The sequence below is a fragment of the Vicia villosa genome, unplaced genomic scaffold, assembly GCF_029867415.1.
Source record: "Vicia villosa cultivar HV-30 ecotype Madison, WI unplaced genomic scaffold, Vvil1.0 ctg.000321F_1_1_2_unsc, whole genome shotgun sequence".
In the NCBI taxonomy this organism is placed as follows: Eukaryota; Viridiplantae; Streptophyta; class Magnoliopsida; order Fabales; family Fabaceae; genus Vicia; species Vicia villosa.
In genome coordinates, this window is record NW_026705144.1 from 19,187 (window position 1) to 32,544 (window position 13,358).

The 13,358-nt window shown below is 29.6% G+C and overlaps 1 protein-coding gene across 1 annotated transcript; it reads right to left on the reverse strand.

The window, feature by feature from the left end:
* Positions 1–3,709: 3,709 nt before the first annotated feature.
* On the reverse strand, positions 3,710–7,674 carry LOC131626796 (histone-lysine N-methyltransferase SUVR5-like). Its single transcript, XM_058897631.1, has 11 exons — positions 7,513–7,674; positions 7,105–7,410; positions 6,911–7,021; positions 6,710–6,820; positions 4,897–6,636; positions 4,659–4,820; positions 4,462–4,578; positions 4,278–4,381; positions 4,063–4,200; positions 3,891–3,978; positions 3,710–3,808 (listed from the first exon to the last, which is right to left on the reverse strand). The coding sequence occupies exons 1-11, from the start codon at positions 7,672–7,674 to the stop codon at positions 3,710–3,712; spliced, it is 3,138 nt and encodes a 1,045-aa protein (XP_058753614.1).
* Between the last annotated feature and the right edge of the window lie 5,684 nt (positions 7,675–13,358).

A 13,358-nucleotide genomic window follows, 5' to 3' on the forward strand; every position in this document is an offset into this window, starting at 1 on the left:
CATCAATATTGTTCACGTCACTGTTCAAATTACTCTTTATAAATATATTTTTTATTTTAGAAAAATATTGTTCACTGTATAAATATGGTGAATAATATTTAATGTAAATATTTAGTGTATAATTGGATGTAAGAATAACAAACCGCATAAATAAATAAATAAATAAATAAATAAATGAATTGGGGACTATGACACTAATGACTCAAGTGGATAAGAAAAAATCTATAATCTATTTTAATTTTAATATATCAATTCTAAGCCGTGTGTTATTTTATCGACAACTCATCATCTAACTTATCACATTAATTAAAATCTGACATGACACTCTTAAAAACTATCCATTTAAATTTTATAATATTCAATTCAGCATAATTTGTAAAGTTTCATTCCTACCTTATTTAACTATATTTATATATTTCACAATTTATACTATAATATTTTATTCCAAAAATATAAATAGAATAATTTTAATAAAAAATTGCATTCATATTTATTATTTTTAAAATCAGTGAGAAAAAAAATACCTTATTATAATGCCTAAAATAATATGGTCAAACAAGATATTCAAATTTAACTTTTTTTTTTATATTTTATATAATAAAATATAATTTGTATAAAACAATAAAAAAATTAAAATAGTTTTTAAATGTTACAAATTAACTTAAAATAAATTTTATAATATTTTAATCCCCAAACATATAAATAAATTATCTTTAATAGAAAAAAATTCCATTCACATTTATCAATTTTAAAACATGTATAGGGATGTCAATGGGGCAGGTTAGAGAAGGATAGTATAGTACACGTTTCTATATTTGCGGTTTGAAAAAATCACTATAGCCAAACTCATACTTGCGTGGGCACCAAAATTTATACTCGTACTCGTATCTTATGGATATCTAAAATTTATACTCGTACTCGTATCCTATGAATATTTAAGTAATCATACTCATATCTGTTTACGCATATTTCCAGTAAAACATTATTGATCAATTATAATATATTATGTCATTTTAAAATTTTAACAACATTTTAAAAAGTCAAGAATGTTATTTATATTAAAATGCGTATAAGTTTAATAGTAATGCATTTTGTTAAATTGATAAGTACATACGTGTATATAAAAATAAAAATATATAAATATATTACTTCACATTTCTCAATCACTTAAACCACTCAACTATATTTTTCGAATATCCATAGTATTCATCTAAAATTTTTAAAATGGGTCTCACTAAACTTACAATATATTCTAAATTTATATTTTACCTTAATATATAAATATATTTTGATGATTTGGAATAAGAGAAGGGATGCCACCATTTTGTATAAAATTGAACCAAGAATTATGGTGGTTGGGATTCATTAAAAAAATGTTGAAATAAAATTTTGAAGTGTAATTTTAAAATTTTTTATTGAAATATATATAGGGAAAAAACTTACCGTTAAAAAAGAGCTGTTGTAAAAAATTTGACTATCATCTTTATTTGAAAAAATAGCTGTTATACATTTATTATTAATATTATATATATTTTATTATATTTATTGTTTCAAAATTATTCAAAAGATTGTTTTACTACGGTGCCAAACAAAGCACCCCTTGCAAGTTTTTACTACTTATGCACATACATATTTTGAATTTACTGACACACCATACATTGAGCTTTGTGAAGCACTCCCCGGTGTGGGTGCTCTAAGGTACTCTTATTTGTGTTTATATCCGTTTATTTTAATGAATAATTATCAGTATCCATATCTATATTGTGAATTTTTACCTACATATTATGTGTAATTTTTGCAAATATGCATTGGAAATGAGCCCAATTATTTTCCTTATAATAAAAAAAAACTCTGTTACAATGTCTAAAATAAAATGGTCAAACAAAGTTTTCAAATTCAACTTTTTTTATGCAATACAAAAGTAATTAGAAGAAACAATATATACCTATAGACAACATCTATACTAGAACGTTACATGTTTCAGAATGAACAAAATATTTTTCAAAATGTTCAAAAAAGGCAAAATAAAACAAAACTTTTTGTGTTACTATTTTAATTATAACTATCTAGAACTTCTAATATTTATTTTACTATAATATGTTACATTCCATTCATAACTTTCAATGAAATCACATTTATTCATATATTCCGCAAGTAATTTCTTTATTTCCTTTCCAGTCTATTATTTTTATTTTTCTTGTGTTTATTAACTTTTCTTAGAATATCTAAATCCCATTATATAATAATTTACACTGCAAAATTTATAAATAATTATTTTTAATAAAAATCAATTTCTTTTATATTTATCAGTTTTAAAATCACAGCATAAAAAAAATACACTATTGCAATGCTTAGAATAATAATTTCAAAACGTATGTTTATTTTTATAAGCAATTTTTTATTCAAAATCTGAACATTGGGGTACTCAAACCAAAATACAAAAAGGAAGAATATAACGTCTATAATCATAATAATCAAACCTACTACTCAAAGATAATCTAAGGGACATTTACACCTGATCGAGCATAACAGGTGGCCAGCAACTGTGAGGCTTGAACTTTGGGACGGTTGAGAGAAAAAAAAAGGGGCTGTACCTGTAAGACACTCTGATACCAAAGTAAGTGTTCGGACAACAAGGTACAACAAAAAATTAAGTGAGAGATTTTGGGTTGAAATGTGATTACCTTGCCCTCTGAGGCTAGAGGGCTATTTATAGGGCAACTCTGTAACGGTGGATTCCATCTTTTGAGGGCCCGTACGTGGTTTTCGACCGGAAAACGCGGAGAGTTAGTCGTTACCGAGCACGAGGCTTTAATGTGCTCGGTTGTGCCTTGTTTTTGCCCTGGGCATGCTGGAAAAGGCTGCCGCGTGTTTGGGCCAGGACGTATTGGGGCAAAGAGTGGATTAGGCCAATCTAAATAATTGGGATAGTCCGGAACAACACCATTTGTAAACATTACAATTCAAACGATTTGATTCTATTTGAATCTTAAGAAAAATATAGCCACATAAATTGGACAAAAGACTAAAGAAATAGAGACGAAATAGTTTTGTAAAAAAAATATTATTTATTTAAACAAAAACTAGAAATTACTTCATTGCGATATTTATGATATAAAATATGAAAAAACAATAAAAAAAAGTCTATTAATTAAATATCTTTTTCTTTTATGATAATGGAAAATATTAGAAATAACAATATTAAAATAAACAAAAACAAAAAATGATTACAAAATTAAAATCGTCAAAGCAATAAAAAAATTAAATATCTTTTTATTTTATGATAATAACACATATTAGCAATTGCAATGTTAAAATAAATTAAAAAAAAAAAAAATGATTACAAAATGTTGGTACCATCTAATATTCTTTTAAATTTGTCTGAGTATATCCAATTCCTAAGAAATGTTTGTCAAAAAACATTCAATATATGAAAAGTAGGTAAAACTTCTGTAAACCAAAATGAAATTCAACCATATTCATCACAAAATTCATATGAAACCTACTCAAAGAATTCCAATCAATTGAATATGATCAAGAAAGCCAGAAGAAACAACTGACAAAGATTTCCTGCATCAATGAGATGTCCAACATGTCTATCTATTATACAACCATAAATCATTCATTATTACACTTACATAATGTTAAAATGGTATTACAACAACAGAAAGAATGTTATTACAACATGTTTCATCCTTTAGCATATTCTTCAGTTTCTGCACTTCAAGGATCCACAAAGACAAGGATATTCTTCTCCACCAACAAACTCATAGTCATAACTATATGTCAACTCTTCCCCCAAAGCAATCTGTTGTCAAGAAAAAATATCAAATCTAATCCATATATATTGATGTCAAATAATCTTAAACAAGCAATGGAGAGTTACGTACATCTCTATTTGCATAAAGACCAATATGTGCATGCTCACTATTCATGCTCTCTATAAAAACTTGGTAATTCACAAGATTCGGCGAACAACTGCATTAACGGTAAAAAAATCAAACCATCGATCTTTTTCTCTTCGATAAATACCAAATATTTCTGCATTAAATTTATGCTTACCTACTATTAATGAATCTTGAGACGTTTCCATAATTAGTGGAATCAATAACGTATTCGCTGGCGTGTCCTTCTGTAATTCCACTCATATCACTAACATGAGCACCAATGTCATAGAAATATTCACCGTTTTTACCGTATCTGGAACATACACAAACCAAGTAAGTATATCTAAGAAGAAACAAAAACCAACTCAAAGAAAGAAACTAAATTGGAACCTTTCTCGCCTTTTGTGTACCTCCTTCTTTGCTACAACTTCTCCGATATACTCACACACGAACGTTCCACGAAGAATGTCCTCGCCAGCCCTTACTCCCCATCCCTAAGAATAAAAAAAATGATTGTTAACATAATAAGACTCTTTAGTAATTTTGAATTTAGCAAAAGAACAACAGTGGCAACCTTTTCCTTTGTTTTAAAGACTTCCAATTTAACTTGAATTCCCTTCTGCAATATTCTGTTCTGACAGGTTTTACTACATCTGCACAAATCGTTACACTCGTACACCGGATAACCTTCCTGTAGTTTTGTAGAGAAATTCATAACACCTCAGTTTTGGATACAATTGTAGCTAGTTACAATTAATTAAAGTAATTTACCTTCAACATGAGTTGACCATTTTTATTGTATGGGAACTCTCCGCGCATTGGTTTCCCGAATATATCTTTTGCATGATCAAGACCATTATCGGAAAGGTATATATGATCACATGTTTTACGACAACATGTAGAAGTGGAACAAGAACATCTCAGTTGCAGGCTCTCCTAAATATCGTAAAAAAACAGTTATAAGAATGAAGTTTTTTGAACAAAGAAACAATGAGTAAAAGTTAAATACCTCGTGATTATGAGTAGGAAATCGATCAAGCATTTGTTTTGTCACATAGGAGAAACTTTCCCAAGGGCTAGGAAGATTTACGTATCGCTCTTTTTCAAAAAGAGAATTGAGTATTTCTTGATCCAATACACAAATCACTGGAGTTGGTTCCTTCCCAAAGCTTATGTCACCACATAAAACTATAGCCTTTTGCAATGAACCCAAATTTAATGAGGGTGGACTAACGACGACAGGGTGAATCTCATTCCGACTAGAATTCTCAAGAATTTCTCTCTCACTGCAATCTTCAGATGCCCTCAAATTAAGTCTTTCTGGTAAGTATCCATATTTCTCCATCAACGACGCCTCAAGATTAACTTCACAGGAATTTGTGCAAGCAATCGATAAGATATTGAGATTGTTAGGCTGAGGTTCTTCCAAAGAAGCTTCATTTATGTGCTCAATCATTTCCAGAGAATCATCACCATGTGTCAATGTTAGTTGCATAGGAGCTTTTGATACCTTGAATTCGGAAGAGTGGATTGACTTAACATGCAACCAAAATTCATCCATATTTCCAAAATTACCACCACAAGCATTACATTTCAAAAGCAAGCAGTGTTGAATGAACTGCACATGATGTCTATTCGGAACATGCGATTCCAATAGTTTCTTGTTGGTGAAGGAATCAAGACAAATTGCACAAGCATAACTCATGAATAACCAATGTGCTTCCCTTTCATGATTTTCCATCCAATGGTTACAAAGTGATTCATCATCGGAAAATTCTTCAAAACATACCTTACACTTAATTGAACTATCATTATCAGTATCATTGTCATTAAGAGGAGAATCTATCCATTGAAGAGCCTCATTATGATCATTACCAGAAAGCGTGAGCGTTTCATCTAAAATGTTCCTTGCAATAAAAGAATCATCTTCAATGACCGATACCGGATCAATATCCAATGGACTTCTCGGAGGTGCCACGCCTAAGTCTTCGCGAACCCTTCTCTTTGATGTCGAACCACTGCAGTATACTTTTGCTTTCCTTTTCGATCTACGACGTTTCAAATTTGATCTATTTTTGGTCTCAACATTGCTCAAATGCTTTCTGCAGAATGAAAAGCCAGGATGTGAATGATGCTTGCATTTAGTACCAGCCATAGTTGTACCTCCACACATTGGGGTAGGAGCTTTATCCTCTTTTGCAGGTTTTCTTGAGAAATGAGCACAACAATATTTATCGCTACCAATTGCTCGTCCTCTACATTGCCTTCCCTTGGCTTCGATAAACTTTTCACATTGTCGACTCTTAGTATCATCAATATCAGGTTCCACAAATAATTCAATAGCCTCTTCATCATCCATAGGCCTTTCTTCATCATCCATAGGCCTTGGTACCATTTCTGTGATGGGCAAGACATCACAATCTACAGCCTCGACTCCAATATCACTCAATTCCTTCATCAACTGACTAGGAAACTCAGATTCCACGGGCACCTCCACGGTACTTTTATGCATCGAACGACGAATTTGAAGTTTAGGCCTTCTGAAACCAACTTGAAAGCTTGTTTGGCACAATCCATAAGAACTAGAAGCACGTGGCTCCGAGCCGATGCTGCTAGATAACAACGGATTCCTTGAAAACCATTTCATTACATCATGTTTCCATGTTTTCCATACATAACGTAATTTTGGCTCAGGGTCTTCAATCCAGTGAGTGCAAACATCATTCCACAATATGGAATCAACCAGTTCCTAAACAACAGGATAAACAAGTTAATCGAACCGTTATACTGAAAGAAATATTTGACATCAAAATTATAAATACCTCAGTCAGCAGCTCAATTGTTTCTGCATTTTTTGCCTTCGCACATCGATCAACCCAAGACTTAGAACAACGCAGTTTCCAATCATCCATTATATAACCCTGCACTATGCTCTATAAACGAAAAAGATATAAAATTATTACTAAGTAGTTGTGAAATATTTAAACCACTAGTAAAATATAAGCTTAGGAAATAAAATTCACCTTTTGCAGTCGTTGAACCATTCTTCCAAAATCTGAATAGCTTTTACACTCAGAAGCTTCCAATGCAAATCGCTTCCAAACTATCACATCGCGAGCATCTTCTGTCAAAGCCTATATGTAATGATATAAATAAATTAAGCAAAAAAAATTAATAGGAAATGTAAAAGAAGAATATGTGACAAGGAAGAACATACATGAGAATGAATTTGTTCAACAATATTAATCATTTCGATGAGGAGGTTTTGCATTGTAAAGCGTCGAGCAATAGTCAAGTCTTGTACAATTTTCAAGCCATCTTGATGAGTTTCATATGCTATAGGCTGAGGAAATTCATTAATCGATTGAACAGAAATCATTTTAACCCAACAATAATTCTTTATATCCGGAGAAAATATGGTGAAATATTTGTTCTGATTATCGTCAACTGGTTTGTCTTTCTGAGTGGACATTGGCAAATCATCTCTTGCACATTTGATGCCTGCATGCCACTTCCCTTTCCACTACAAAGACAGAAATGCAAAATTAACATACATTGCTTTTTTATTTTCCTTATTTTCTGAAGTTTCTCAATCAAATTCTTAAGTAAAGATAAATATATGTACCTTGAACCAGACGGCCATAGGCTCGTCAATCTCTAACCGTTCCGAAAATGATAATTGTTGCATGGGAGGAGTATCCATTATCAGTAATGGTTTGCCATTGAGTTCATTATCCCATAGTAAAATATCGGGTTCGCAATTTTGAATACAGACAAGCTCATCCATGTTTGTATAAGTTATTGATTGATATGACTTAGAACAAACCTGGCTCCTAAGATATCACCGTTCCTATATAGATCATTGCATGAAAATATGAAAATGGATAAGAAATTTATCAAAGAATATATAAAACATGCAAGGGATATGCAGTTAATGTACCTTAAAGAAGTGAGGGAGAAATTTATGTATAAGTGACTTGAGGATTATGGGAGTGATGAGTGAAGTTGATGAGAAATGTTGTGTAAGATATTCTATTAAATTTTTATGAAATATTTTGTATAAGATAAAATTGAAGGTTCTAGTAGTCTTTGACTAAACTAAATTATTTTTTTTCATTTTTTATAATTTTATGTTTTTTTCTATTTTAAGGGGAATTTATTTATGGTAAAAATAATAATGGAAATGTGAATGGTGTAGGGAATGAATAGAGTTGAGAATTGGTAAAAATTCTATAATAATCTATTATTTATTAGTAAATTTTTATAGTTGTGTTCAATGAATATAATAATGGACTATAGAACATTGTATATTGGTCAAAAACAAGTAATTTTTAACATTTTTTTTAAATGGCAAATTATATATATATATATATATATATATATATATATATATATATATATATATATATATATATATATATATATATATATATATATATATATATATATATATATATATATATATATATATATATAAAAGAAAAATGGAAACAAAGGTATATATAGATAGACAGCAACAACAACAACACAAGGTGTACTTAGCTCAAACAAACAATTAATAAATTCTAAATAAACACCTTAAAAGACATAAAAATTTAAGCAAATAAGCATATCTAAATAATCATTAAAAATATTTTATAAAATTGGATAAATGTTTGATTAATATCATATTTATTAACTAAAACACTTGGAATTCAGTACATCATATATCAAAATGAAAATTCCATCCTATTTATTTCTTATAAATAAAATATAATCTAGTTATGAATTCAAATCTAAAAGAGAATAATGAAAAAAATAAACTTTTGGATATTCAATACGACACAAATTAAAATCATCTCAGGTCGTGCTCAACCTCTAACACAATGATAAATTTTAATCAGATCTATAATTAAGAAAATAGAATATCTAAATCATTATTAGAATAATTCAAAAGATATTGTGCACTTAAATAGATATAAAATTTGATAGATATATTAATATTCAATTTTCTAACTAAAACACTGCAGCTGAATAAAGCGTACTCAAAAACCTAAATTAAATCCTCTTTGTTTTTTCTTATATATGAAATCCAATTCTATTTATTTTGTTATAAATCAAATCCAATTTGATTAGAAATCATACTTTAAAAGAGAATTATGAAAAAATAAACCTTTAAGCTTTTGGTTATTCAATGCGGTATAAAACCAAGTCGTGATGTGCTCAACCTGTGACAGAAATGAAATTCAAATCAGATCTATAAGATGAAAAATTTAATAAAAATTCTATCAATAGATTCAAGAAAGTATGTGTATCTAAATAGTCATTAAAAATAATGTTAAAAAAACTATATAATTAAATTGATATAAAAGCGCATTCAAAAACCCTAGTTGGTTCCTCTTTATTTTTTTCTTATATATCACATCTAATTTTTTTTATAAATCTAATTTAATATGTTTAGCAATCAAAATTTTAAGAAGAAATATTGAAAAACTTCACCCTTTGGACTATTTGACATTCAATTAGGCACAAAATCAAGCCATCATATTTACCTGTAACACAATGATAAATTCTAATCAGATCTACGATAACGAAAATTTAACAAAGATCCGATCTAGATTTGAAGAAATATGTATATCAAATAATTATTAAAAATAATTTTAAAAAATTGTATAATTAAATGATGTAAAATTGGGTATCAATTATCTAATCAATCAAGGAAATTTCTAATAAAATATAAATTCTTACACTATAGATATTTTTGTTATAAAGATAAAGTATATACAAAATATCTTAGAGAAAGATCAGATCTTACCATTAAAATTGATGACAGAAGTAATTGCAAGATAGTTTAGATAAACACTGGATAAGAAATTTTTCTGAGTAAAATTATTCTATTAGATTTGTATCAACAATATTATAAATATAAGATATGAATTTATTTGAAGGTATTGCCTCTAATTGAATATATATATATAAAATGAAAATGATCTAGGGTTATAAGGTATTTCAGTATATATTTTGGGGGGGGAAATAAGTAAAAGTAGAGTAGCGTGATGCGCACAATTCAAACTTTTACATATTTTTAATTATTTATCTTTTATTCATTTAAATGGCGTTTTATTCTGGAAAGAATAAAAGAAGATAAAAAAGGTGATAATTTTTATATATATTTTTGTTATAAAATATTAGTGCAATTTTACTCCATATGTGATAATTTTTACATATTTTTGTTATAAAATATTAGTGCAATTTTACTACAACATTATTTAAAGAGAAACCAATATTTATTTTATTTTATATTATTATTTTTAAAATACTTTTATAAAAGTAACATAATATGACTAAATTGTATGTTTTTGATATTTTATATTTAAATAAAAATAATTTTTTAAGTTGTTGATTTATATGTATCAACCATTTATATAGAGAAAATTGATGGTACACTGATAATATATATTATTTTTTACTATCAACCAATGACAATCATTTATCCAATCAAATGAGTCTATAAATTTTAAATTATTTTTATAATTTGATATTTTAAATATTCTTATAGAATGTCTGTGTAATACCATTAAACTTATTTATTTATACTAGTATATTATTGGCAATGGCTAAATTCCATATATATAATGAAACTCTAGAAAACTAGTAAAAGTTTAAAAGATTGAAATATAAAAGATGACTAGATTCAAATTTAAAATGGATGTAACTGAAACTTGACGAAATATAAATAAAAAATATGGATGAATTAAACTTTGCCATAAATTATTCATTTAAATGCGCAAAATATTCTTGAACCATAACAAAATGACAATCATGATTTTGGCTCTACTTTTTTATTAATCTTTGCGTATTACTCCCTCTAGACTCAACTTTAATAAAAAAATATGTTGTGATAATTTTTTTTTGAATGTTTTGGAAAAATATACTATCATAAAAAATTATAAAACCTAAAATAAATTTAATAATATTAAAAAGACATTTTTTTAATAGCAAATAGAATTATATATAAAATAATGAGCCACTAAAGGCCTAGAGTACAATACAATATGCTGAAAAGCGACACCAGAAGTACCGAAAACAACCAATAAAACAAAAGAATGAAACAATAATCTAAAAAAGAAAAAACCACAAGAAGCCAATCAAAAAACGATAAGACCAATACCAGAGTAGGAGGCCATAGAAAGACAAAAACTAGGAGTACCACAAAAGATTACCAGGTAGATCTCCCCAACCAAAGACCTGCAAAAACTGACAGCAATCAACAATAAGCAACAAGAACATGCCTAGCGGAAGCCGAAGACATTGATGTTGCTATTGGCCAAGCCGAGAAAGCCAAAAGGTTTTCCACTGACCTATCAAGATACCATTTTAAAGCCAAAAGAATCGTCATATCTTCCACGTCCTTCGTTGACACCAATTTATCTAAGAACATTATAACCTTCCGAGTTTTCCAGGTCAACAAGACAACAACATGTCAAGTCATAAGCTACCCATAATCCTAGACGAACCACCACTAGGAAAAAACATTTATAAAGAGGTGAAAGAATACCTAGGTATGACTATAGACCATCCCAATCACATGAAAATATCATACCATACAGAAACCACTACATCACTATAAGGACAATGCATATCTATCCTTGTTTTAATGATGTCAAAACTTATTGATTTGGACTGGCTTCATGAAGAATAATGTTAGAAGAACAGGTGACATGAAAGTCCTTGAAAACAACAATTTTTAGAAGAAATCTGTGCATGCGTCGACTCATGTGCTGAAGAAAGAAATTGGGCCAAGCTCAAGACTGCTCGCGTCGACCCCTCTAGTAGACTAAAAACTGGGAGTTGAGGATTTATCTTCTGCGTCGATGCATGCCCTGCAGCGGTCGACGCATGGTCATTTCAAAAATTATCCCACCAACCGCATGACCGCTCACATCGACCCGTCTGGTCGACTCATACTGGAAGTTGAATATTTATAACTTGCGTCGACACATGCCCTGCAGTGGTCGACGCATCATTGTTTAAAATTCAATTCCACCTTCCTCGAGATCGCTCGCGCCGACTTGGCTTACTGTAATGGTCGACTATTCGTTGTTTGTTAGAGATTTTCTGCTATGCTGTGTGGTAATTGGTTATTGGGTAACACCTATATTAACTAGTTTTCAACATTTGTAAAAAATAACAAGAAAAAGTGAAAGATATACACATTGAGCTCATCAACTTCATCCTCTCATGTATTCATCAACAATTACACATAAAATTTTTTGTTAATCAAGATGCAGTGATGTGGTGAAAACGTTCAAATTGAAGATTGAGGTTCAGATTTGGGTTTAGCTATTGTGGGCTTTTTCTTGAATAAAACCATTGGGGTTTTGTCCTCCAATATCTTTAAGATTTGGGGATTTTTGCACAAATCTTTGCTTCATTGAATTCAGCCGAGTGAAAGAATTGGGAAACTGTGGGGTTGCTCAATCAAGTAGCGGTAACTGGAGAATTGTGAAGAAAGATTTAGGATCAAACATATTGCGATCGAAATCAGCCTAGTGAAAGGTTTGCAGAACATTGTGTACGTGCAAACAAGTAGTGGTAACCGGAGGTTTGTTCGAAGAGTTTGGCACATTTGGTTCATCTTGAATCAAGGGAAGAGAAGAGGATAGTTTCATAATTCATCCACTCTAAATTGAGTATTGGTGACTATTTCTTCTCTTGTAAGACTTTGTAACTTAATATCATATATCCTAATTCTAGATTCTAGAATTAGGGGCAGACGTACGCTACGCGAGGACGACAAAGGGATCTGCCTAAACAAATCGTGTGTTGTTTTTTCTTTTAAGAAATTTGATTCTCAGCTGCTATAGTTTGTGTGATTGAGCTTGTTAAATCTGCTTTACTGTAGTTGTAGTTATTAAAAGCATTTAAAAAATTCATAGCATTCATTTTGATTGCTATCTAGTTCATATCAGCACTACCAATTAAGTAAAACTGAACTTGGTGTATTTTGCACACCAAGTGTTTGATAAATTGACAAACCCACAAACTATTTTGTTTATCTTAATCAAGTCATTAGAAGTAAGAAGTACTCAGTGATATTGTTTAAGCTTTTGATTAAGTAAATATTGTATTGATTCAATCTCATCATTTTTACTCCATTCGGTGTCGCATATCCGATCCTTCCAATAATGGATCGTTTTAGACGAGTTTAATTCCGGGAGCTTTCGCACAATTTTAAAAACATTTTTAAAAAGCGCAAATTAAATAAGGGATCTATTCAACCCCTTCTAGATATGTCTTATTGTTTAACAATCACATGTCACAAACAAATGAGAAAATAAGTCTAGAAACCTCGAACAAAAAGTGAAATTGACACCCTCTGAACCAATGACAAGCCACCTCTTGAGTAAATTCTTTTTGGTAGGAATCCTATCCTATAGGACTTGTTAGGATAAAACTATTACTTTAGAGGGGTCCCAACTACTCCATATA